This window comes from Balaenoptera physalus (assembly GCF_965194825.1).
Source record: "Balaenoptera physalus genome assembly, chromosome: 1".
Lineage (NCBI taxonomy): Eukaryota > Metazoa > Chordata > Mammalia > Artiodactyla > Balaenopteridae > Balaenoptera > Balaenoptera physalus.
The window spans coordinates 130,918,832-130,946,038 of NC_138882.1; the positions used below are offsets into that span (position 1 = coordinate 130,918,832).

General features: G+C 36.7%; 1 protein-coding gene across 4 annotated transcripts in view; it reads left to right on the forward strand.

Annotated features, from left to right (window-relative positions):
• The window catches only part of SLC44A5 (solute carrier family 44 member 5), a 361,866-nt gene that overhangs the window by 285,441 nt on the left and 49,218 nt on the right, over positions 1–27,207 (forward strand). For all 4 annotated transcript variants that reach the window (XM_082419856.1, XM_082419857.1, XM_082419855.1 and 1 more), the window contains 4 exons: positions 15,362–15,446; positions 22,238–22,366; positions 23,193–23,253; positions 26,356–26,479. In XM_082419856.1, the coding sequence (XP_082275982.1) occupies positions 15,362–15,446; positions 22,238–22,366; positions 23,193–23,253; positions 26,356–26,479 (399 nt within the window). The remainder of the gene's footprint in view (positions 1–15,361; positions 15,447–22,237; positions 22,367–23,192; positions 23,254–26,355; positions 26,480–27,207) is intronic.

The following is a 27,207-nucleotide window of genomic DNA, read 5'->3' on the forward strand; positions in this document are numbered from 1 at the left end:
ATGATTCTGAGAGTTTTTAGTAGTAAGTGAAAATATTTATGAAAATATCAGATTTCAATCATTAAAACAGTGTGAAATTATCATAGAACTAGCAGAAAGAAATAAATACAATTACAAATATCAGTTTTGAATGTGATAAAGATGGGATTCCACACCAGTAGCCAAAGAGTAGATTATTAAATAAGTGGTATTGAATTAACTGAAATGACATTCATGAATATAAAATAAAATTTTGGGGCTTCCCTGGTGGCACAGTGGTTGAGAATCTGCCTGCCAATGCAGGGGACACGGGTTTGAGCCCTGGTCTGGGAAGATCCCACATGCCATGGAGCGACTAGTCCCGTGAGCCACAATTGCTGAGCCTGCGCATCTGGAGCCTGTGCTCCGCAACAAGAGAGGCTGCGATAGTGAGAGGCCCGCGCATTGCGATGAAGAGTGGCCCCCACTTGCCGCAACTAGAGAAAGCCCTCGCACAGAAACGAAGACCCAACACAGCCATAAATAAATAAATAAATAAATAAATAAAATTTAAAAAAATAAAAAAATAAAATTGGATATTTATCTCATACATTATACCAAAATGAATACTGAAACATGGAAATATTGTATATAAAATATACAACCAAAAAGTAGCAGAAGAAAATGCAGGGGCATGTTAATAGAATAATGGGGTAAAGAAGCTTTTTCTAAACATGACACCAAAGCCAGAAAATGTAACAGAAATTTTAAAGTATGACACAGAGTAATCCCATTTTAACCCACAAAGTGGTATGCAAAGTTAAAAGATAAGTGGAAATTCAGGAAAAAGAAAGTTTTTCAACATGTATACCTGATTGTGGGTCAGTAGCTTTATAATATGAACTACTTTTATAAAATCAAAAAAGAAAAAGATGATCATTCAGTGTAGAAGTTGGCAAAAGTAATAAACAGGAAATAACATGATATAATGGCCAATAATAACAGAAAGTGCTGATCAACCACAGTTAAAAAAGAAATGCAAATTAATAAAGAGATATTACTTGAGCTTATTAAGTTGTCAAATAAATTAAAAAGATTAATATTTCCAGGGTTGACCAGAATAAGGGGAAAAAAAGACATCTTATTTTCTACTGGTGGTAGTGAAATATGATAATATTTATCACATTTTATCAAGTATTTATGAAATTTGTATGTTCTTTTTGATTCAGCAGTTTTTCTCCTAGAACATATATGATGGAAATTTGCATAAACTTTCCTAATGTTATAGGTACTATGAAATAGTAATAATAAAATGGAAACAGCCTAAATGTCTATCAATAGGAGATTGATTAAATGAGTTACAGTATAGTCATATAATAAAATACTATTTAATCATTAAAAGTGATTGAGTAGAGATATATTTATTGACATGGAAATACGCCCATGATACTTTGTTAATTCGAGAAATCAGGTTACGCCATGATTTAGTATAATTATATAATTTAGTGTAATAAATGCCATGTATAGTATAATTCTGCCTTGTGATATATATGAATATCATGTAAAAATAACACCTATATATGAAAGGATATACACATTCCTACATTAATTATTTCTGGGTAGTGGGATTATATTTTTATTTTTATTTGTGTGTTTACTGAGTCACTATTATGTTTCCGATAGTGTTCTAAAGGCTGAGGTTATAGTGCAAACAAATAGACAAGCTACCTGCACTCATGAAGCTTACATTCAATTAGAGGGCAATTACGATAAAGATGTAAACAATGAAGATAATTTCAAATTGTGTGATAAATGCTAGGAAGAAACAAAACAGGTGGCCCCATAGAGAATGACTGGTATATAATGAGCTGCCTCGCGGTTGCATGGGGCAGGTTAGGACTTTCATGAGGAGGTGACCTTTAAATTGAAATATGAAGGCTAGGCAGAAGGCAGCCTTTCAAAAGCCTTGGTAAGAGCTTTAAAGCAGAGACAAGGGCAAAGGTCCTGAGGCAGGAATGAGCCTATGATACTCCACGAACAGAAAGAAGCCCAGGAGGCTGGAGTGTAGCAAAGAAAAAGGGGAGTGGAATGAGCAGATGTCTGAGAACCAGATAGGAGTCAGATTTTGTAGTTCTATGTGCCCTTTAAAAGTATTTGGATTTTATGTATAAGTGCAGGAAGGCCATGGAAAGGTGTTCATCAAGAAAGTGATACAATCCACGTTACATTTTAAAAGACCATTCTTGTTGCTATTTATACCTTCTTGAACTGTTGCAATTGTTCACAGTGAGCATTTAGGCAGGAAAATATTAAACTTCTTTTATTTTGAAAAAGAATTAATGACAGATACTATAAAATAGAATTATGAGTAATTTTTATTTGCTTATTTATATATTAATATGCATTACAAGTTTCTACCAAAAAATCTAATACTTTTATATTCCCTCCAAATTGTCCAAAAATAAAAGTCTTGAAAGTACATGAGCTGAGGCAGAGTTACCTTACTTATCAAAGCTCTTTGAAAGAAAAAGAGAGAAAACATTTTGTTGAAAGAATATACTCTAGAGTCAAATCCTGACTTTACATCTTTCCATTGTTGACCTTTGGGCATTGGACGCAACCTACTTGGCCTTAATTTTCTGATAATAATGCAAAAAATTAAATGAAAGAACAGTAATTAGGGTGAAACTTACATGTCCTTTTTTTAACAAAGCACTTTCATATTCAATATTATAATACATCATTTGTGAGGTCTCCAAAGGGCCAGTCACTATGCAAAAGGTTGGAGTCACTTTAGGAGACAAAACACAGAGTTTTCTCAAGGATCTCAGTCTTCAGGGCTATAGCCAAGAAATCCATGGATTTCAGAGAGTTCCAGTCCACGATGGCAATATAGGAGGCTTCTAACTCACCTCCTCCCATGGACACACTGGATCTACAGCTACACACAGAGCAATTCCCTCTGAAAGAAATCCAGAAACTAGCTGAGTGACTCCTACGTATCAGGTGAACAAGGAAATACCCACATCAAAATGAGTAGGAAAGGCTGAGACACAGTTTTACCGTAAACCCCACGCCTGGCTCAGTGCCATACAATTGGGAGGAAATGCCCAAATCCCAGCCTGTCCCTGAGGAATGAAAGGTTTGAACCCCACATCTAGTGCCCCAACTTTTAAGACTCTGACCCAAGGGACAGGCCCTCAAAACACCTAGCTCTGAAAGCCAACAGGGCTTGCATCCATGAGACTCATAAGACTATTGTAAACAAGGAAGTTCTTAACTCACTGTGGTTATTTCCCCCAGACCCATCTCAGAGGGAACAGACAGAAACACCCATCTCCCAGGCTTTTCCTGAAAGAAAGCTATTTGCATACTTCAATAGCTGCTGCATGAGGGTTAGACTTCTAATATGCACACATCTGGGGTTGACTACGGTCTTCCCCAGAGCCTGGAGGAGGCCAGTGGGCACTGTCTCTGTGTTCTCCCTCTGGCAGCTCCAAGTTGTACTGACTACCTGGAAGGAACTTGTGCACACATCTAGTGCGCGAGCTTTTGCAACTGCCACCCAGGGGACACACCCCTTAATCTGGCTCTGGTGGCCCATGGGTCTTGCATTTCATTGGTCCCACAATGAAATGGGGCAACTGTAGCAAACAAAAAAACACTTCTTAACTGGCTATCCCCTCAGCACTCAGTGCAGAGGGAGCAGACTGAAATGCTCATTTCCCAGTCTTTCCCTGAAAGAGATCTATTTATGTTCTTTAAAAGCTGGTGTCTGAGGGTCTGACTTCCAATCAGCCTGCATCTCTCACTGACTGAGATCCTCCCCTTTGGGACACTGACAGGTCTTGGCACTACTCAACTACTAAGAGCCACTAAGAACAAAGAAAGCAACTTGGACATGCACAAAGGTTTGAGAGACAGTTAAGAGCTGGGGCTGGGGTGAACATTACGGTTTACCTCCTACGAGAAACCAGACTGAGAGAGGCAGCTGTTTTATCTAATGCACAGAAACCAACGCATAGAATCAAGGAAAATGAAGAAACAGAGGAATATGTTCCAAACAAAAGAACAGATAAATCTCTAGAAACAGATTTTAATGAAATGGAGATACATGATTTACCTGATATAATTCAAAATAAAGGTCATTAAGATGCTCACCAAAGTCAGGAGAACAATGCATAAGTATAATGAGAATTTCAACAGAGAGATAGAAAATATAGGTAAAGTATCAACAGAAATCACAGAGCTGAAGAATATAAAAATTGAACTGAAAAATTCATTAGAGGGGTTCAACAGCAGACTAGATAAGCAAAAGAAAGAATGAACAAACTCAAAGATAGGGCAGTAGAATTCATCCAATTAGAGGAGCAAAACAAAAAAAGACTGAAAAAGAGTGTAGATAGCTTAAGGGACCTATGGGACACCATCAAGTGGATCAACATTTGCGTTATATGGATCCCAGAAGGAGAAGAAAGAGAGAAGGGGCAGAAAGCTTCTTCAAAGAAATAATGGTTTAAAACTTCCCTAAGCTGGGGAAGCAAGCAGACATCCAAATCCAGGAAGCACAGAAAGTTCCAAATAAGATGAACCCAAAGAAACTCATAGCAAGAAATATTATAATTAAACTGTCAAAAGTTAAAGACAAGGACAGAATCTTAAAAGCAGCAAGAGAAAAACAACTTGTTACATATAAGGGAAACCTCTGTAAGACTACAGGCAGATTTTTCGGTGAGACTTTGCAAGCCGGAAGGCAGTAGAATGATATATTCAATGATACATATATTGAAAGAATAAAAACTGCCAACCAAGAATACTCTATCCAGCAAAATTATCCTTCAGAATTGAAGGAGAGATAAAGAGTTTTCTAGACAAGGAAAAGCTGATAGAGTTCATACTGGCCTTATAAGAAATGTTAAAGGGACTTCCTCAAGCCGAAATGAAAGGTTGCTAATTAGTAACAGGAAAAACATATGAAAGTAAAGATATCACTTGTAAAAGAAAATACATAATTAAGCTCTATTTTAGAATAGTCTAAAATTATAATGGTGGTGGGTAAATCATTTATAAATCTAGTATGAAGGTTATAAGACAAAAGTAGTAAAAATAGCTATAACTACAGTAACTTATTAATGGATACACAAGGTGAAAAGATGCAAATTGTGACATCAAAAACATGAAATGTTGGGGGGAGAATAAAAATGTAGAACTTTAGTATGCATCTGCATTAAGTTATCGGCTTAAAATAGACTGCTGTAATATGTTTTATGTAAGCCTTGTGGTAACCACAATGCAAAAACCTATAGTAGATACACAAAAGGTAAAAAAAAAAAAAGGAATCTAAGCATACTACTACAGAAGATCATCAAATCACAAAGGAAGAGAGCATGGGAAGAAAAGAACAAAAGAACTGCAAAACAGCCAGATAGCAATGAATAAAATGGCAATAGTAAGTCCCACCTATCAATTATTACTTTAAATGTAAATGGATAAAATGATGCAATCTGAAGATACAGAGTGGCTGAATGAATAATAAAACAAGACTCAACTTATATACTGCCTACCAGAGATTTACTTAAGCTTTATACGCAGACACAGAATAAAAACAAAGGGATGGAAAAACATATTCCATGCAAATGGAAACCAAAAGAAAGCAGAGGTAGTTATATTTATATCAGACAAAATAAACTTTAAGGCAAAGACTCTAATAAGTGACAAAGAAGATTATTATATAATGATAAAGGGGTCAATCCAACAAGAGGATATAACATTTATAAATATGTACCCAACTTAAAAGCACTGAAATGTATAAAGCAAATATTAACAGATCTGAAGGGAAAATTAGGCAGCAATATAATAATAGTAGGGGACTTCAATACCTCACTTTCATCAATGGTTAGATCATCCAGACAGAAAATTAGTAAGGAAGAATTGGACTAAATTACATGTTAGACTAGATGGACTTAACAGACATTTACAGACCATTCCATCTAAAACCAACAGAATACACATTCTTCTCAAATACATGGAATATTCTTCAGGATAGATCATGTGTTGGGCCACAAAATAGGTTTTAATAAATGTAAAAAGTCTGGAATCATATCAAGCCTCTTTTCCTGCCAAAATGGTATGAAACTAGAAATTAATTCAGAAAACTGGAAAATTCACAGATATGTAAAGATTAAACAACTTGCCACTAAGCAAATGGGTCAAAGAAAAAATCAAAAGGGAAATTAGAGAGTATCTTGAGACAAATGAAACTGGAAACATAACATACGAAAGCATATGGAGCACAGCAAAGCAGTTCTAAGAGGGAAATTCATAGTGATAAACAACTACATTAAGAAGCAAGAGAGATCTCAAGTAAACAACCTAATTTTGCACCTAAAGGAACTAGAAAAAGAAGAACAAAATAAGCCCAAAGTTAGTAGAAGGAAGGAAATGACAAAGATCAGAGTGGAAATAAATGAAATAGAGATTAATCATTAGAGAAATGCAAATCAAAACTACAATGAAGTATCACCTCACACTGGTCAGAATGGCCATCACCAAAAAATCTACAGACAATAAATGCTGAAGAGGGTGTGGAGAAAAGGGAACCCTCTTGCGCTGTTGGTGGGAATGTAAATTGATACAGCCACTATGGAGAACAGTATGGAGGTTCCTTAAAAAACTAAAAATAGAACTACCATATGACCCAACAATCCCACTACTGGGCATATACCCTGAGAGAACCATAATTCAAAAAGAGACATGTACCCCAGTGTTCATTGCAGCACTATTTACAATAGCCAGGACATGGAAGCAACCTAAGTGTCCATCAACAGATGAATGGATAAAGAAGATGTGGCACATATATACAATGGAATATTACTCAGCCATAAAAGGAAATGAAATTGAGTTATTTTTAGTGAGGTGGATGGACCTAGAGTCTGTCATACAGAGTGAAGTAAGTCGGAAAGAGAAAAATACCATGTCCTAACATATATATATGGAATCTTAAAAAAAAAAAAAGGTTCTGACAAACCAAGGGGCAGGACAGGAATAAAGATGCAGATGTAGAGAATGGACTTGAGAACACAGGGAGGGGCAAGGGTAAGCTGGGACGAAGTGAGAGAGTGACATTGACATATATACACTACCAACTGTAAAAGAGATAGCTAGTGGGAAGCAGCTGCACAGCACAGGGAGATCAGCTTGGTGCTTTGTGACCACCTAGAGGGGTGGGATAGGGACGGTGGGAGGGAGGCGCAAGAGGGAGGAGATATGAGGATATATATATACATATAGCTGATTCACTTTGTTATACAGCAGATACTAACACAACATTGTAAAGCAATTATACTCCAATAAAGATGTCAAAAAAAAAGCAATAGGGAAGATAAGTGAAACTACCAACTGTTTTTTTGAAAACATAAAATTGACAAACCTTTTGCTAGACTCATTGAGAAAAAAGGTGAGACTACTTAAATAAATTCAGAAATGAAACAGGAGACATCTGATACCACACAAACACAAAGGGTCATAAGAGACTACTATGAACCATTATATACCAAGAAATTAGACAGCCTAGAAGAAATGGATAAATCCTAGAAACATACAACGTACCAAGACTGAATCATGAAGAAACAGAAAATCTGAACAAGCCAATTACTAGTAAGAAGATTGAATCAGTAACCAGAAACCTCCCAACAAAGAAAAGTCCAGGACCAAATGACTTCACTGATAAACGCTACCAAACATTTAAAGAAGAATTAACAACAGTCCTTCTCAAACTCCTTCATAAAATAGAAGAGGAGAGAGAATTATGACACATTGTTCAATGGAACAGATTAGAGAGCCCCAAAATAAAGCCACAGAAATATGGTCAATTACTTTATGACAAAGAAGCCAAGAATATACAATAAGGATATTCTTTTCAATAAATGGTATTGGGAAAACTGGAATGCCACATGCAAAGCCACGAAACTGGACCACTTCCATCTTACAGCATAAACAAAGATCAATTCAAAATGGATTAAAGACTTGAATTAGGACCTGAAACTGTAAAACTCCTAGTAAGCTCCTTGACATCGATCTTGGCAATAATCTTTTGGATCTGACACCAAAAGCAAAGGTAGGAAAAGGCAAAATAAACAAGTGGGACTACATCAAACTAAAAAGCTTCTGCACAGCAAAGGAAACCATCAACAAAATGAAAAGGAAGCCTATGGAATGGGAGAAAATATTTGTGAATCATATATCTGATAAGGGATTAATAGCCCAAATTTATAAAGAACCCATGTAACTCAATAGTAAAAAACCAAACAGTGAAACACATGATTAAAAAATAGGCAGAGGATCTGAGTAGACATTTTTCCAAAGAAGACATACAGATGGCCGACAGATATATGAAAAGGTGCTCAACATCACTAATCATCAGGAAAATGCAAATCAAAACCACATGAGTTATCACCTGATTAAAATGGCTATCATCAAAAAAGACAAGAGAAAACAAGTGTTGGCAAGGATATGGAGAAATTATTGTGCATTATTGGTGGGAATGTAAATTGGTGCAGCCACTATAGAAAACAGTATGGAGATCCTAAAAAAATTAAAAATAGAATTACCACATGATCCAGTAATTCCACTTCTGGGTATATATCCAAAAGAAATTAAATCATGATCTTGAATAGATATCTGCACCCCCGTGTTCATTGCAGCATTGCTTATGATAGCCAAGTCGTGGAAACAACCTAAGTCTCACTGGATGGGTGTATGGGTAAAGAAAATGTGATTTTATACAAATAAATAAATTTAAAAATTCAGCAGTAAAAAAGAAGGAAATCCTGCCATTTGTGACAATATGGATGGACCCTGAGGCTATTATGCTATGTGATATCTAAAAAAAAATGAACTCATAGAAACAGAACAGATTGGCGGTTGCCAGAAGTGGGAGGTGTGGGGTGTGGGAAAGGGGTTTAGGTGGTCAAAATGTACCAACTTCCAGTTATAAGTTTCTAAGGATGGAAGGTACAGCATGGTGACTATAATTAACAATACTATATTGTATATTTGAAAGTTGCTGAGAGAATAGATCTTAAAAGTTCCCATCACAAGAAAAAAATTTGTAGCTATATGAAGTGATAGATGTTAACTAAACTTATTGTGGTAATTATTTCTCAATATATGCATATATCAAATCATTATGCTGTATACCTTAAACTAATACAATGTTACATGTCAAGTATATTCTCAATAAAACTGGAGGAAATTAAACTAGGAACTGGACAAAAAAAAAGAAGAAGAAATCCATGGATTTCAATCTAGTGTGTTTCGCAGAGTGTGCTGTCTGAAGAATAATGCTTACAATCCCATCTGAAACATTACACTCACCCCCACTTTCTCTAGTTACTTTCTGGCACAGGACCCTGATTTATTGTCTTGGGTACTTATCACTACTTGAATTTATCCTGATTATTAATTTCACTTGTTTATTTTCCTCTACTAGAGTCAAAGTTCTTTGAGATGAGGGACGTTCTCTGTTTTGCTCTTGTATCCTCAGCACTTCATTATAGTAGGTGCTCAGTAGGTTCACTGTTAAATGAATCAGAATAAAGGGGTAGCACAGAAAAGACAGTGATTAGCTCCAGTTGGAGGTGAGTGTAAAGTTCTTATCAGATCCTCCTATTAGCACTGCTAAGTGGTGCCATTATTACTACTCTCATCTAGAAAATTAGGAAGCAAATTCAGATAGGTTAAAGTATGCATTCAGGGTCAGCTGACTACTAAATGGCAAAAGTAACACGTTCTAACCCCAAATTCTGTGTTCTTTAGGCTGCATATTGATAGAGTTGAAAGGAAATTGGTTTTCCATGTTCCACGTTTAATCTAGTCCTTAAAATCTTGAACATAAACTGGTAAAAAGTACCATTAAATTAAAAAAAAATGTGTGTATATATATTTTCATCTGTAAATGAAATGCATCTCTGTGAGAATGTGTAAAGCAGGTTAGGCACTCCAAACAACTGAGTCCAGGACATACTTGTTAGACTGTAACAGTGTTTGTACTCTAATGAGTGTCATGATGTGCTTAGAGCAACCCTTTAATTCTCAACTCTAAAAAACATTCCTTAACTGAGCTTAAAATCCCATGCTTAGAGATGGTGTGATAGTGTTTAGGATAGAATTTGGTCAGTCTGTGCTTTGTCTATGCCTAACCAAAAGGACACTAGGGGAAACAATGGGAGTTTTCTAAAATGTCAAAGCAGATAAAACAGACTCAAAGGAAAATGGAGTGCTTTGTTGACGTGTGTAACTTTCTCTGCCTTTTGAGTTGCAGGGAAGTTATTCATGATACTTGGGTATGATCCTTTTCTTTGGGATTTCTACTAAAAAGCAAGAACTCGATTGATTTTGATGCCACCTTCTGGCTACTACAAAAACTTCAGCTTATAAAGTTTGGGTTAAAACAACTTTGAACGTTGTCTGATGCAGCCCAATTGCCAGATTAGACAGACCGAAATACCCATCTTCCTAGTATGAGCTTCAGATAGGGAAACAGGAAAGATTAAGAGAACAAAGCTCTTCTATTTAAGTTTTGCATCAATTTGGCATCTCAGTGAAGCAATAATAACTTTTTCTTCAATTCACTGAAGAAACACTTATAAAATGGCAAGGAGGTCTCACAAATCTGTTTGATTGAACATACTACAAGCCCAGAACTATTACTTAGTTTAATTTTTTAAATCTATATCAAAATAATATATGCCTATGAAAATAAACCAAACAATAATGAAGAGCTTATAATAAAAGCAATAAAAGCAATGGTCTCCTGTCTTAGGAGATTTCTTTCCAGAAAGATAATCTCTCCTCCTTCTGGTTGTTTTAGTCAGTTCAGGCTGCTATAACAGAATACCATAGACTAGGTAGCTTGTAAACAACAAAAATTTATTTCTTACAATTCTTGGGACTAGAAGTCCAAGATTAGGTGCCTGCTTGGTCAGCTTCTTGGTGAGGGTCCATTCCCTGGTTTGCCATCTTTATTCTGCATCCTCAAATGGAGGAAGGGATGAGAGAGCTCTCTGAGGTCTCTTTTATAAGGGCACTAATTCCATTCATGAGGGCTACACCCTCCTGACCTAAGCACCTCCAAAGGCTCCACCTCCTAATACCATCACTTTGGGGGTTAGGATTTTAACATATGACTTTTGGGGGAACACATTCAGTCCGTAACACTGCTCTTAGTTCTTCTGGCAGTTTTTTGCATAACTTTAAATCATATGCTTATTCTTTCATTTTGTACTTTATTAATTTTAGATAGTATCCATTGATAGCCTGCTATGAAAAATGAAGATTTAACTAATTTGCATTATCTGTTTTCCTGTTCTCCCTCCTCGTTCCATGTTTAATGGTTAAATTATTGCCTTTAGATTTTCTTATAGTTTACTTTTGTGACTTTAAATGGTATACTGAGCTTCGATTGCTTGTTCCACTAACTTCTGTCAATATCTCCTCTCCTCTTTATGTAAGAGGAGGATATTATCCCCACTACCCTTCTCTCCATCTTTCCTTTCCATTCCATTTTCTATATTTACCCTTTACATGGTCAAGTTTGTTATAAAGTTCAGTTCTGCAACTTCATCAGAATCTTTCATGTTCTGTTGGTAGGTTGATTCTAGAAGTTGGAAATAAGACTTTTACTTTGTAATAACTACGTGAAGTTTAGTCACTGTTCGGCCATTACATTTTCATTTCTACTGTGTCCCTGATATCAAAGCCAAATCTTACACTTTATTTGCAGCTTAGCATCATGCTACATTTTAGTTTATTTCAACATAGGGCAATGACATTCTTGTATAATGTTTTATTTGTCAGCCAAGTTTTTCTTGAATAGTCTTTATCAGGACCATAAGTTTGTCTACCATTCCAGTCACACTATTTTTCAGAGGCTCCCTCTTCTCTGAACACCTGCCTTGTAGAACTTCTGTCCTTTTGTTCCACTCAGGACCAGGTAAATTTTAGGCCTACTGCATAGCTTTAATTCTGGGACTTATCTACCTCATTAGATTGGGTCCCGCTTCTAAAGGTGCCAGATTTAACAAATAAAAACACAGAATGCTCAGTTAATTTTCAATTTCAGATAAACAAGAAATATGTATTTTTTTAGTGTAAGCACGTCCCATGAACCATTTTCTATATCCCAACTTGTCTTCTTTGTTTGTCAACACCCTTGTTTTGATGGAGAACATTCTTGATTATCTTCCTAAGAAGAGAAAGCACAGGAAGTAAATTTGAGAAGTCCCTGGAAATGTTTTTCTTCTCCCTCTTTACAGTTGACTGATGGTCTAGCTTTAGAAGTGTAACTTGAAAGACAATTCCTGTCAGAAATTTGAAGATACTGTTCTATAGTTTTTAGCATCCAATGTGTCAAATGCTATTCTGATTCACATACCTTGTGGTGACTTTTTTCCTCTGGGAAAGCATTTAAAATTGTTTCTTTACTCTTGGTGTTCTGAAATCTCACAATTTGATGTAGGTCTTTCTTAAAAATATTATTTTTGTTCAGGCCTCAATGGGGGTCCTTTAATTCTAAAGAACTATGACTCTCATCAGCTCTGAAAATTTTTCTTCAGTTATTTCTTTGCTGTTTTCATTCTTTCCATTTTATTGGTTGTCTTTTGGGAACTCTGTTAGTCATACCTTGGACCTCCTGGATTAGTCTCGATACCTCTTTTTTTTTTTCCTTATATTTTCCATCTATGATTTTTTATTCTGTATTCTAGGAGATTTATAAAGTTTTTTCCAGCTCTGCTTTTGATTTTAAAATTTTGGTAATCATACTTTAAGTCTCTTAAAGCCTTCTTGTTTCCTATTTATTCCTCTAATAACATAGTATTTTTATGTATGAATAATCTGCTTGAATTACTCTGAAAAAAAATTTTTTAAGGTCCCTCCTATACCCTGAATTATTTTTATTTCATCCGGCATCAGTTTTTGTTTGTTTACTTTAGTCTTTCTCTTTCCTATTTTGATTTCTCTTAAATTCCTGATGCTACTTGGTTATCCATTTTTACTAAAGAAAGAATTGGGTTGCTTGTGTGAATTTGCTCTGTTTCTGTGTTAGTAGCTCAGTTTTTCCAGGGAGGCCTCTGCCCTGTATGGGATAGGAACATTGTAATAGCTGTTAGATTTCACTACAGCATGAACTGGTGGGAAGCTGACTGTCAGGCATGGGCTTTTACAATGCCAGAATATGAAGGGTTGTAGACTGGGGTACCCAATCCCACAAAAGCCCTTGCTATCATTCAACAAAAGAGGCCTCTGTTTTTTGCCCATTTTTCCTGGATGCTAGAAGTCTTAAGTGTAGGTGTATGGGAGGAGCACAGAGACGCTGATTTGCACTGTAGACCTGTATATAAACCTTCATTAATCTTCTTACTTTTGGCCACATTTCTCACTCTCAGCTTTGAGTCCAGAATGTGTCATGATTTCTAACAGGCATATCATATCCCACCCTTTTTGTAGCTTTTCTATGGTGCATTCATCACTCAACACAGTCTCATATGCTCTCCATCTTCCAGAAATTGTTGAACTCTCTTGTGCAATTGTGTGCAGATCCCATTCTGCACATCCTTAGCTGGTATGGTGAGGTTTATTCCTTTTTGTACTTTTATTCTTTTATTTCCATGAGTCTCGAGAAAGAAGAGAGATGGGCTTAAGTGCATCTTACATCATCTCAAACTAGTAGTTTGTAGTTGCTTCTGTTTTGTTGTTTCATGGTAGAAATATAATTCAAGTTAAATAATGAGTTACTTCCTCAATCACTTCTGCAGAATTGTTCAGCTGCAACCATCGCCATCTACTTTGTACCTAAGGAATCTGAGGACCACTGATGTTTAAAGATATCAGACAGACTTTGATAGAATGACTATAGATTTGTGCAAAAAACTAAGGAGGATTCTAAGATATTGAAAAACTTATTCTGAAATTGATCTCATCCATTCTGCAACATCTGATGAGTGCCTAATATGGGCCAAGTACTCAGCTAAGTGTTGGCAAGGTAGATGGGTATAAAGATGAATAAGGTACAAACTTTACCCTTGAGGATCACATAATCTGGTGAATAACTTGAGTTTATGTAGCATTTTGCAGTTTATAAATCAGTTTTACCTGTGGGGCATTCTTGACAATTACTGATTTACCATTCAGCATTTTAACTACTCCTAAGGGACTCCAATGAATCATGACATGTAATAATTTATTCATTTGCTTAGGTACAAATCTGAATCACATGTAGAAGATATAGTTGCTTGGGTGGTGAAAGAGCCAAGCTCACTCTTGTGGAATCGTGAAGTAGCCTTGTGCATATTGTGTATGAATTTATAGCCAGATTCTTGAGCCATCTGAACTAGATGGGATTACAAACATGAAATGGGTTTATTTTTCCCCTATTATTGCCTTTAACAATGTTCTTTCAAATTTCTTTCCTTCTTGTTTTGGCATCTTGGGTAGCTTCCTTCCATAGCTTTCTAAATACTTTCTATTGTTAAAAAGTTCAGTGCAGTCCAATTTAAAATTTGAATCTTGTTTCTTCCAATTCCCCAGCTCAGGTTTGAACTCTGCAAGGGAACTTAGAGTGGGAGAGAGGCCCTGTTCTGCTATTTCCCTTCTCTTCCCTCTCTCCTGGTCCTAGCTCTTTGTGTTGTGACAGATAGAAGGAAGAGTATCTGTTACTTTCCTGGCCACTGCCCTAGTCCCACATGGTTGTTGCTGCTGCAGCTAAGACGTAACTGACTATGCATAAACTCTGTCTTTGGGGTAAGCATCCAAAGGCTGGCTCTCTCATGGTGCACAAGTGGAAATTCTCTGGGGAAGTCCTCACTGACTAGTTCTTTGATGTGAGAAATCAGCTTTGGCTTGCCCTCCACCAAACCCCTTTGGCTTTATCCCTGGTGATTCACCTCCAGTCTCTTGTCAGATGAGGTACCACCAGGAAGAAGCAAGCCCATTTACTTGACTCCACGTTCTCCCATGACAGGCTGCTTCAGTGCTGCCCTCTTTCTACCCCCATTGGTTTATTTCAACTCTCCTGTGATCTCTTTGGGTCTCACTTTTCCCTGCTAAAATATTAAACATTTTTCAACATTATTTTCAATGGCAATATAGTCTTCTACTTTATGGATGTGGAATTCTTTATGTAACCAATCCCCTGTTGATGGACAATTTGATTATTTCAACTTTTTACTATTACCAAAAGGTGCTTTAAGTGTTAGGCAGCTTAAAGGGGAGTTGGAGAATATTTTGCAACTGTCTGGGGAAAATGAAGCCGATTTTTAAATGTTATGTTATATTAAAGTATACAGGGGCTGAAATGATATGAAATATTTCCACAGTCACTAAAAATATTATGTTGTTCTCTTAGGAACAAGCCCATTTTGTTTTACTTTAACCTGCTCAGCTGTACCAGTCCCTCCGTGGTGGTAAACCTACAGTGCCCTACCAGACAGGTAAGGCAAAAAAAACATGCCTCGCTGGTGATGTTAGCGATTTTAACATTCCTGGGTGAAAGAATTGAGAAACTACATTTGAGTTCTGGGTGTGTGTGATTAATGATGAATTTATGGAAGGTGGGAAGACAGAAGTATAAGCTCATGTTGGTTCATATACAATAAAAAAAAAGCAGGGATTAATCATTTTAGTATGACTAGGAACCTCAGTGATTATCTTGTCTAACCACCTATTTTTATAAATGAATAAACTGCAGCCCAGAGAAGTGGGGATATTTTTCTCAAGATCAGTATTCGGAAGAATAAAGCCAGCTACTGTAACTAATAAACCCCAGTTTTTCAGTGACTTAAAACAGAGTTTCTTTTTGGTCATATAAGAGTAAAAGGCGGTGTTTGTGGTCAATGGGCAACGCTCTTCCAGGCTCCTTTCGTCTGGCGGCTCTGTCGTCCCTTAAGTCCTCAGCAGGAGCAGCACCCAGTTGCCGGAAGAAGACAGAGAGGCTGAATAAAGCACCCCTGTTCTTTTTTTTTTTTAAACATCTTTATTGGAGTATAATTGCTTTACAATGGTGTGTTAGTTTCTGTTTTATAACAAAGTGAATCAGTTATACATATACATATGTTCCCATATCTCTTCCCTCTTGCATCTCCCTCCCTCCCACCCTCCCTATCCCACCCCTCTAGGTGGTCACAAAGCACTGAGCTGATCTCCCTGTGCTATGCAGCTGCTTCCCACTAGCTATCTATTTTACATTTGGTAGTGTATATATGTCCATGACACTCTCTCACCCTGTCACATCTCACCCCTCCCCCTCCCCATATCCTCAAGTCCACTCTCTAGTAGGTCTGTGTCTTTATTCCCGTCTTGCCACTAGGTTCTTCATGACCTTTTTTTTTTTTTTCCTTAGATTCCATATATATGTGTTAGCATACTGTATTTGTTTTTCTCTTTCTGACTTACTTCACTCTGTATGACAGACTCTAACTCCATCCACCTCATTACAAATACCTCCATTTCGTTTCTTTTTATGGCTGAGTAATATTCCATTGTATATATGTGCCACATCTTCTTTATCCATTCATCCCATGATGGACACTTAGGTTGCTTCCATGTCCTGGCTATTGTAAATAGAGCTGCAATGAACATTTTGGTACATGACTCTTTTGGAACTATGGTTTTCTCAGAGCACCCCTGTTCTTAAAAGCCTTGGGTCAGTAGGGTCACACAGTGCATTTCTACTTATACGCCATAGACTCATTAGTGTTACTTGTTCACACCGAGATGCAAGAAGGAGGGAATAAAGCAATGTAATTGTGGGCTGAGCAGCCTCTTGTGTACCATGAATAAATGAAACAATAGGGACAAACTTCATTGTTTCTTCCATAGTCTATCCCTCTGTCCTCCAGAACACCCTTCTTCCCAAGGGAGACAGCCCAGAATCCCATGTGGTACTATCTTTAACCCATAGTCTAGGATCTATGGATTTTGGATAGTCTCTCCATCAGGTGTTGACGCTAAATGCACAATGGGGAACAGGGCTAGGAAAATTAGAATACAAGCTCCCATTCAGAAAGGGAGGACGTCTAAATGCACAGTGGTCTTTAGTGCATGGCACTGGAGAACAGTCTTTTATTCCACCTGGATCGTGTTCTCTGAAGGAAGTTGCTTATCCATCACATCCTATGATTCTTTGCTCAACCACCTGGAAGGTTATTTCCTGTCTGTCAGCCTCAGACCACACCATTGCTGAGCATTGGAAATATACCCTCTTAGGGGCCGCGTGGCTTTGAAGCTTTCTACCTATTGTGCGAGTGTAGAACCTCAAAGATTATATTAACAGTCAAAGGCCTTTTCAGGTTAGGTCGTGAATTTGGCAGTACAACTACCTCAAAAACTTACTAAGATTTTGACTTAGTTGCTTCCTCTTGGATCCACTTCGCTGTACATCAGAAACTAACACAACATTGTAAATCAACTATACTTCAATAAAATTAAAAAATTAAAAAAAAAATCACTCCCTTATATAAACCCTCAGTTCTTTTGCCCCTTCTCATTTACTTGTACTTCCCTGGCAAAACATCATTCATGGCTAAATGCAGCTTTCTGCCTACTCCATGCCTCAACCCAGGCAGCTGTGTGTTCTTGCAGAAAACACACACAACAGTCCATTAAATTAAGGACCACTAACCTCAAGGGGGCCCTTAATGCTGTCCCCAAATCACACAGGAGACCCTTTGCCCATTCACTAGCTACTCTGCTAGAAAACAATTTCACACCTTTTTCTCTCACCTTAAACCTCCAAGACCTCCTTCCCAGTCTCCATGTCAGCCTCTGACTTAGCTTCCTATTTCACTGAGAAAGTATCAGCATTCAGAAGACAACTTTTACAAGCTGCCACACTGACCTCCACTTGCCTTCCTGTCATCATCTGTGTTCATGTATTTACTCTGCCTTCCCTGCTCTTACTGTGGAGGAACAGCCTGTGCGCTCAAGGCCAGCCCATCCGCTCGTGCATTAGATCTTATCCTTGCTCACAAAGTCCAGCACACAACTCCAGAAATCTTCTGGTTTTTTCTTTTATTACCATTTTCCTTCTCTACTAAGTTATCCCCATCGGTAGACAAACATGCTGTTATTTCTTCCATCTTAAATAATTCTCTCCTTGATCCCACATCCCCTTCCAGTTACTGCTTCATACTTCTGTGCCTCTTTTTTTTGCCAAACTCCTCATAAGAATAGTTTATATTCAATGGGTCTAAATCCTCCCTTCTCATTTTCATTCAGGCTTTTACTCCTACTCCATTTTCTCCAAATGATATTGATACCATTGATCTCCATCTATTTAAACCAATGGTCAATTTTCAATCCGTATTTACTTGAGCTAACAGCACTGTTTAATCAATCCCTCTTCCTTAATATACTTTCTTCACTTGGCTTCTAGGGCACAACATTGTGTTTCCTCCCAACTCTCTGGCTACTCCCTATGAGTCTTCTTTGATGGTTTCTCTTCATCTTTCCAGCATCTTCTAAACACTGGAGTTTCCTCCTCTACCAAGCTTAGTCCTCTTCAATACCTACGTTTACTCCTTTTGGTGATCGCACCTAGTCTTGTGGTTTTAACACAATCTATATGCTGCGCTTCCTAATTTATCTATCCAGATCAGTCTGCTCCCGGAACTCCAGATCTTTCTATCCAACCACCTATGCCATGTCTCTACAGGGATATTTAGTTAGCATCTCAAATTTAACATGTCCAAACTCAATTCCTAGTTTCTGACTTTATCCTTAAAATTGTTCCCCACCCCCATCGGTCTTTTCTATTACAGCTGTAAATACCATCGAATCATCCTTGATCTCTCTTTTCTGTCACACTCATGTTTGAGCTGTGAGCTAATTCCTCTGGTCTCCATTCAAAATATACCCAGGACCAAACTCCTCCTTTTTTCACCATCTCCTCCTTTTTTCAAGGAACCAGCTAGATTAGTTCAATGACCTCCTGACTGGTCTCTTCTTGGCCCTGTCTCCAGCCCCTTAGACTCTCTTTTCTGCCCAGCAGCCAGTGTGATCCTGTTAAATGTAAGTCATATTATGTCCCTCCTTTGCTCAAGCCCCCTCGCCTCAATAGCTTCCCAAGTTACTCATATTAAAAGCCAGAGTCCTAACAATGGCCGACAAAGTCCTTCACTGTTTGCCTGACTCTGACCACATATGCTATGGCTCTCCCTCTGCTCACTGCACTCAGGTCATACTGACCATCTGTTGTCTTCAAAGGATCTAGGAAAGCGTGGACTTCATAGCCCAAGACTTTGCTGATCTCCCTGCCTAGCCTGCTCTTTCTCCAGATGACTAGATCACTAGTCCTCTTCAAGTCTTCCTCAAATATTACCTTTTGTTGAGGCCTCCCTTAACTACCTATTTAAAATTAGAATCCCACCCTGGTACCTTTCATCCTCTGGCCTTCTTTCTAGCCTTATTTTTCTCCATAACTCCTGCTACCATCTCATAGCAAACAATTTTGTTTATTTGTTGTTAACCATCTCTCCTACTAGAAATTAGGGATTTTTATCTGTTTTGTTCACTACTGTGTCCCCAGTGCCTAGAACAGGTTCAGAGTAGGTGATCAATAAATATTTGTTGAGTGAATGAGTAAATGAATGAATGAGAGAATATCTTCCTATTCCCAGTCTAGAAAATTTTCCACTACACTCTACAAATCTATCATTCCCGTGATGAAACAAAAAATCCTTGCACGTTATGCTTTTTATTACATTTCATAAATTACTAGATTACATAAATTACTAGATTTACTAGATTATCCTTTCTTCATTGGAAATTGTAGCGTTTTAACCTTCAGTGTAACTCTCTCTTCCACTCACCAAATCCTAATTTATATTAGAGTGTTAACCCTATACGAATGGAAGATGTAAAAATAATGATGAAGAACTATATTCAGAATGCCCCTTTGTGGTTATACAAAGAATCAGAACTGAGTCAGAATATATATTAGCTGCCAATAATGCAGGATTGCTTTCAGTCTGCCAGGCAGTAGTGTGTCTACTGATCCAAGCCATATTTTTACGCATGATGTTTTTTGTTCATGCAGCATGGTCCAGACATGTGTCATAAGCATTTAAAGGACAGACCTTGATCAATTAGGATACCCAACCTCAATGTGACCTTCATTTTTGGCTAATTATATGTTGATTGCTACTAATCAGCACCCTATTTGAAGTGAACAAATTGGTCTGATAGAGGGAGAGTAAAGAACATTTGCTATATTGTTTTTTAACAGCTCATTTGTGTCTGGAATGAAATTTGATGTGATTCTCATTATCAAAACATTTTTTACCACTTAAATTACTTTCTTTTATATGTTGCATACACCGCACTTTTATATGTGTAGTATACATTGTGTGTGTGTGTATTTATAAATACAGAAATCATCATAGCCTCAACTCAGTAGCTCCTACCATCATTGAAAGCCTATGAAAACATTAGTATATTCAGTATTCACTTTTATAAATCCATTTAAATGCATCCAACAAGGGGCTAGTTCAGTTATCTTTCAGAATCATGTAAGTAAATTGCCAAAGTCTAAATGTCTGTGAGGTAGTTCCTAATACATTAATGGTTTTTTCAGCTTAGCTCCGATCAGAGTAAACTTTTGATGTTCGCATTGACAATGACCTCAGTCTTCTTCCAAAAAATGTGAGCATGTTGGATGCTGTGAATGTCCCTAAACAGTTCTTCAGTTTTCATAGAAAGATACCTGTGACACTTTCAATATTTCCTCTAGAGGTGTATGAATGTGTGTGTGCGCTTGTGTGTGTATGTGCATATGTGTGTAGGAGAGACTGGGAAAGAGAAAATGCATCTGGAGGTGTGAATGTGGAGATGGGTTGTTTACCTTGTCAAAACTTCTAAAAGAAATTGGACTGCTGCTGCTACCAAACAATATTAACTGTGAGATTTGAGGTACCCATTTAGTTATCTACCTACTACCTTAGCTGTGGGGTTGATACCAATTGTCCTCGTGTAGCAGAGACATGACCCCAAAAAGGGGAAAGAGATGTCACCTCAGCAGCCGTGTTTTTACCTAACTACCAGTGGGGGTTGAGTTAGAATCTGGTCAGTGAGAATAGTTACCAAAGTACAGTAGGGAGATGGAGCAAGTCAGAGCTGAGAAGGCTTTCGTAATGAGGAACTGAAGGTGGAGGAAGGGAATGTTCAAGGATTGACTACAACTCTCATGGCTTCCTATGATCTTTGGTTTTTTATTACAAACAAAAGCAAAGCCAACAGAGTGCATCTTCCCTGATTCTTTCTCTCTGTGGAGTTACTAATTGGATTGCAGTCACTCCACGGTGGCTCTGTGGACTAGCACGGCCATCTGGTTTGGCATTAATAGGCCCCCAAAGTTCATTAATGTAAGATAATTGCATCAGTGACCTCTCTGCCCATGTTTGACTGGTGCTGCTGAAAGACAATAATAATGATTGATTGCCACAAATAGCCCTAATTTTGTTAGTTTCTTATGGTAATAAAACCTCCAATTATGTTCTGAGAATTCATTGGCACTGATAGTTATTAGTGGCATAAGTTATCAATGTTTGGAGCGTTTTAAATTACCATTGTATTCACGTAAAGAAAAGAAAGCAAGATTCTAACCCTGAAAATGTATAAACTACACAGGTAAAATTAATCTTGCATTAAGCTCTTATCTACTAATTCAGAAAATCATAAAAAAATATTAAAAGTTCATCACTGTCCTATGGAAGATGTCACACAAATCTACAAATTATAAAATTGCATAGAACTGCGCACACACACACACACACAAATGAATGCATGTAAAACTGGTGGAAACTGAATAAGGTTAGTGGATTGTAACAATATCAGTTTCCTGATTGTGATATTGTACTATAGTTATGCAAGTTATTACTGTTGGCCAAAACTGGGTGAAAGGTATGTGGAATCTATTATTTTTCACAGCTGCGTGTAGATCTACAATTATGTCACATCAGAAGGTAAAAGTAAGTTTGTCATTGTACAGCATCTTATTGTTTTAACAGAACATCAGCATCAAAGGGCAAGGAGTAGAGGTTGAATACTAGTACATGAAATTTTATTTTTTACAGTAAGTTTAGAGAATTGATTTAAGTTTCTTAGATGGAAAATGGTGCTTTGCTTTTTTATAGTGGTGGGTAATTTAGAAGTTTAACCTTGTAGATAATTCCTTGGTTTGTTCAACTCAATTCAATTCCCACCATTGTGTTTCTTTATTTCACAGATCTGTGTCTCCAAGTGCCCAGAAAGATTTTTAACCTACATGGAAATACAATTTAGGTACAGAAAAGACAGAAACTACTGGACATACTACAGCCAGTTCTGCAAGTCTGCTCATCTTAAGCCTGCGAAGGTATGTGTGTTTAAGCTTAAAACTAGAAAGAATTTACCTTCTTTCAATCGCAAGTGTAACATGAGCATTTGTAACGGATCAAGCTCCAAAATCTTCTTGGACGTGATTACTAATGGTACCATTTCATTAAAACACAAATGCACATGTACATACAAACACACACACACACACAATTTATGCCATATCATTTTGTAGACTTGGGGTGTTATACAAGACTGTTAGGTCTGGTAAGTTAGCATCAACTATTCCCTGACACCAGCAAATTCTCTTCTTGGATTTTTTGCTGTCCAGAGCTAAGAGCTAAATGTCATTTGCAGTCACCATTTCATTAATGTGGTGATAAAGCTCCATGGCTACTTAATAATAAGAACTTTACTTCCAAACGTGGTTTGATAATTACTCATTTTAAAAGTCCCCAAACACTAGATTTAAGATTTATAAGGGATTTCTAAAGCCTTATTGTGTTAATTAGTAGTAATGGCTTCTAAATTAGAGAAGATGCCATTTTTCCAGAAAAATATTAAAGGATTAGAGACTAAGGATATAACTAAGATGAAGATACATACCTTCAAAGACATGCCTTGGTTTCAGCAGGTCTGACTTTATTATTGTTGATTCAATTGAATTACAGTTAGGATATTTAAGAGTGTTTGTCAAACAAGTATGTGTGTGTGATAATCTTACAATTACTCTTATTAGGGGTGTAATTCGGGATAAGGAGATTATTAGGGAATTGAATTTTTAAATGACAAAATTTTTATATTAAGAGTAAAACTTGTCATCACATCATCTTTAAAATGTTAACATACCCTTCCTTCAATTTTAGACTCTCACACAAGTTTTACTGGATGATGATTGTCCAACAGCGATTTTTCCAAGCAAACCTTGTAAGTGGCTATTATTTTACCTTAGAAACACAGAATCTACCAAGAAGTTATTTAATTCAATTCCCTTATTTCACAGTTGACAAAACTGAGGCCGGGAATGGTCCTATGACTGGCCCAGGGTCCCAGAGTTAATTAGGAAGAATAAAGCCCATTCTTCTGGCTCCAGCTGGGGATGTTCCACTGGAGCTTGGTGAGGTTTTAGGTTTGGCTGCTTAAACACACACAAAAAAGTTTGAAAATTGATTTTTAAAAGCCCATTCAGATTGATTCTTTGGTGCTCTATGAACACACATAAGCACAGACACACTCTAACACATCCACCCCTGAATTCAGCCAAAAAGTTTGTTGAGAAATTGCCTGGGGAGTGAGGGTGGGGCATATACTTGTATTTATAATTTGAAAGTTGAAGTATTTGTATGTCTCCTGAATGCATCAACATTTTATTTCTTTAAAATTTATAAACTTTATTTAACTGTTTAGAAGAAAATGAAATAATCATTCATTTTCCTTTCTTAAGGCTATAATTCTAACAACAGAGAAAAAACTTTACAAAAAGATGCCCATCACAGTGTTATTCCAAAAAGCACCCCCCCCAAAAAAGAAAAGACAAAGAAAATTAAAAGGAAATACTCTAATATCCAAGAGCAAGGAAATGCTTAAATAAATTATGATGTATTCATTAAATGAAATATTTATAATTTTTACATAAGTATTGTGTATACGTTACAGTGTTACATAAAATGAAAAATACTATATGCATTCTGACAAGTCTGTATAAATTAAAATAAACAACAATGAAAAAAAACTATTCAAAGAAAAAGATTGGAAAGAAATATGCCAAAATATTAAGTGATTGTTTTGGAGGTGGCAAAACTATGGCCATTTTCTCTCTTCTTTCTTCTTTTTTCTATATCTCTGTTTTTCCACAATGAGTACATATTTCTTTTAAAATGGAAGAAAGACAACAGTCATCAGTTTGAGTAGAAAGTCAGTTACCATTGAAGTAGCTACCATCAAACATAATGTCTTACATGCTCCCATCACTCTTCTCTGGATCATTAAAACCCTGCAGCAAAGATGTAGACCTGGCAAGCAACTGCATTTAACCAGGAAGTCCTGGGCAACAAGTGTCTGTAGTCAAGAAGAATGTTACAAATTTTTATGCAAAACGGTAAAAATGAATCATTAGTCACTGAAGATGTAATAGGTATAAAAGTATAACATATAATCCTGCCCTTATAAGTATAGTTTGGTTAAATGACACAATATGAAATGTACATTGGGGATACAAAAATGAATAAGGCACAGTCCTTCACTGTCTAGTGAAGGAAACATTAAGATAAATATTGAAATCACTTGTATCCCCCCAATAGAGGATTAAGTATAGTACTTGAAACAATAGTATGCAGCTAATAAAATTCACTCATTAAAGATTTTATAAAGGGAAATAAGTAATATTAAAAGAAAAAAACAAGGGACAACCTCTCATGTACTGTATAATTATAACTCTCAAAAAAAAAATTCTTATAGAAGAAAGACTGGAGGAAATGCACCAAAAGGTTAATATAGTTCACTGTGGGTGGTAAAACTATGTACAGTTTTGTATCTTCTTTCATAAAATTTTCTCTACTTTCCAAACATATAATGAGCATATTTAGTAATTAAAGCTAATGGACTAGATGAGTTATTGCCCAGATATAATACGTAGAACAAGTTTCGGGGGTTCTGTACGTGGAAACAGTCATGTTGAAGGGGCAGAAAGAGAAAGAGTACACAGAAAGGAAGAAGGGAAGGCAGGAGAGAACCTGGGCCTGTAAACCAAGGGAAGAGAGTTTTAAAAGGCAGGGGTTGTCTCCCATGTCAAAGACTCATTCAACAGAAAGTTAATTCATTCAACAGCAGATACTTACTGAGTTCCACTATGTACCAAGCACTGTGCTAGGTAATGGGTTCAAGCAGGATGAAGACTGAAAAAGATTTGGAGGTTTTTGGCAACTAGGAGGTCACTGGGATCACTGGGAGGCTAATTTGCATGGAGAGGTGGAGACAGAAATACGGTTTGGATTGAGAGAGAATGGAAGCATCTGGTAGAGGCTACTATGTCAGATTTGCCAGGGAAGAGCAGGAGAGAGAGAGGGCACTGAAGCAGTCACCCCGATTGTAAATGCTACGGAAGATGAAGGTAGGTAGATCAGACCATTTTAAGCCAGGAAAGTCAGGAAAAGCTTTACAAAGACATATTTCTTCTTTCTCTATATCAGCTGCTTTCATATTTTCAGGTTTACACTCCATACGAACCCATGCAAGTCTGTGATACTTCTTGTAAGAAAAAATATAAAAATTATCTATTTCTGATAGCTCCTCCCTCTTCATTTAAAATTGGGGTTTTAAAACATTTTTAGTAATAAAGATTTGTAAAGAGGCAAGGATTCTGTATAATTAAAAATAAGCACATAGAAGATTGAATGGTAAATTAACTCTTCTCAGAAATGCCAGTTTTCAAAGTGTGGGCCATTTTTGATAGCTTTAGAATTCCCATTTCCAGCCCCTCTTAAAAAAAACTTGTAAATGAGCTGGAATAGAGACAAATTATTCAGACTTTGTAAATAAAAATTCAATTGTCTTAGTAACCTAAAATTTGAGCTGATTCTTATTTCCCAAGGAAGTGTTCACTAAACTCTGGTTTTCAAGGTTTCATTCAAGGAGTATCTAAGAATTTTGTAAAATAACAAAATAAATTCATCCAATCATTCAAGTAAATATAGCCTTTTTATTAAAATGTGTTTACCATGAGCGAGAGGTTATCAGTATTACTCTTATAAAACCTGTGCTGTGTGTCCTTCTTATGGCTACTTGATGAATATACCATGTATAAAATAATCAGCAAGTTTAAATGTAGCTTCAGATTATGATCGTATTTGCTTTCCATGTCAGTCTTAGAATCATCAGAAAGTCTGATTATCAAGTAATGGGCAATTATCTATATTCAGCAATTTATACATTGTCTAGTAAGAATTTGATTATAAATAACAGAAGGCTTAAGAAAGGGAGGACATCATGAAGGAGGAAAGTGATTATCATAATTTTAATTTATTTTTACAGATCTCCAGAGATGTTTCCCTGACTTTTCTACTAAAAATGGCACTTTAACAGTAGGAAATAAGACAGTGTTTGAAGATGGAAGTGGAAAGACAAGAAATGCTGTAGAACTCAGAGCAGCTGCAAAGTATGTTGTTTACACTCCCATTTTCAATTTTGATGCATCCCATTATTGTCCCCAAACTGAAACTTCCATTAGGTTAAGGGTTATGGAGGAAGAATTATGTATTATTCTGAAATATCCATGTCACTGTGGATTAGAGAACTCGGTATGTGTTCATTAAGAAAGCCAAGTAAACGAGAAAGCAGAGTGAATTTGAAAGAACAAGTATGTTTTTCAAAATGGTTAAGTCTTTCATTATCAACAGGTATAGAAATGAGACATCAGGAAACAGATCACAAGACCTAAGTATAATTTACTTTTGAATAAGCATAATTTTAAAAACCCATGCTTTTTTAAAGCACCATTTTATAAAAATGACTGAAGTAATAAAACTGCTAGATATTTTAAAGGGAAGGGGGCCTTAAGAAAGGTGAAACAACCATGATGCTGCTCTGTCAGTACAGTGTCGAATTTCTATGGACTAACTACAGGGAAGTGAATTTTCTGTTTCCCTTGGCTGTATACATCATGGTGTTCCACGTTATTGGGAAATACAATTCCCTGGGTGCACACAGACTTGTATGTGCACAAATATAAACACACAGAGTACCATTTCATAGCTTAGTTGTTGAATTTAAAGTAAAAAAATAAAGGGATTGTAAAAAATTTATTGTTCTGTCTCAAAAGATTTTAGCAGTCCGAGTAGAACAGTGCAGTTCCTGTGTGTTTAGAATATGATAGCAACATGGATG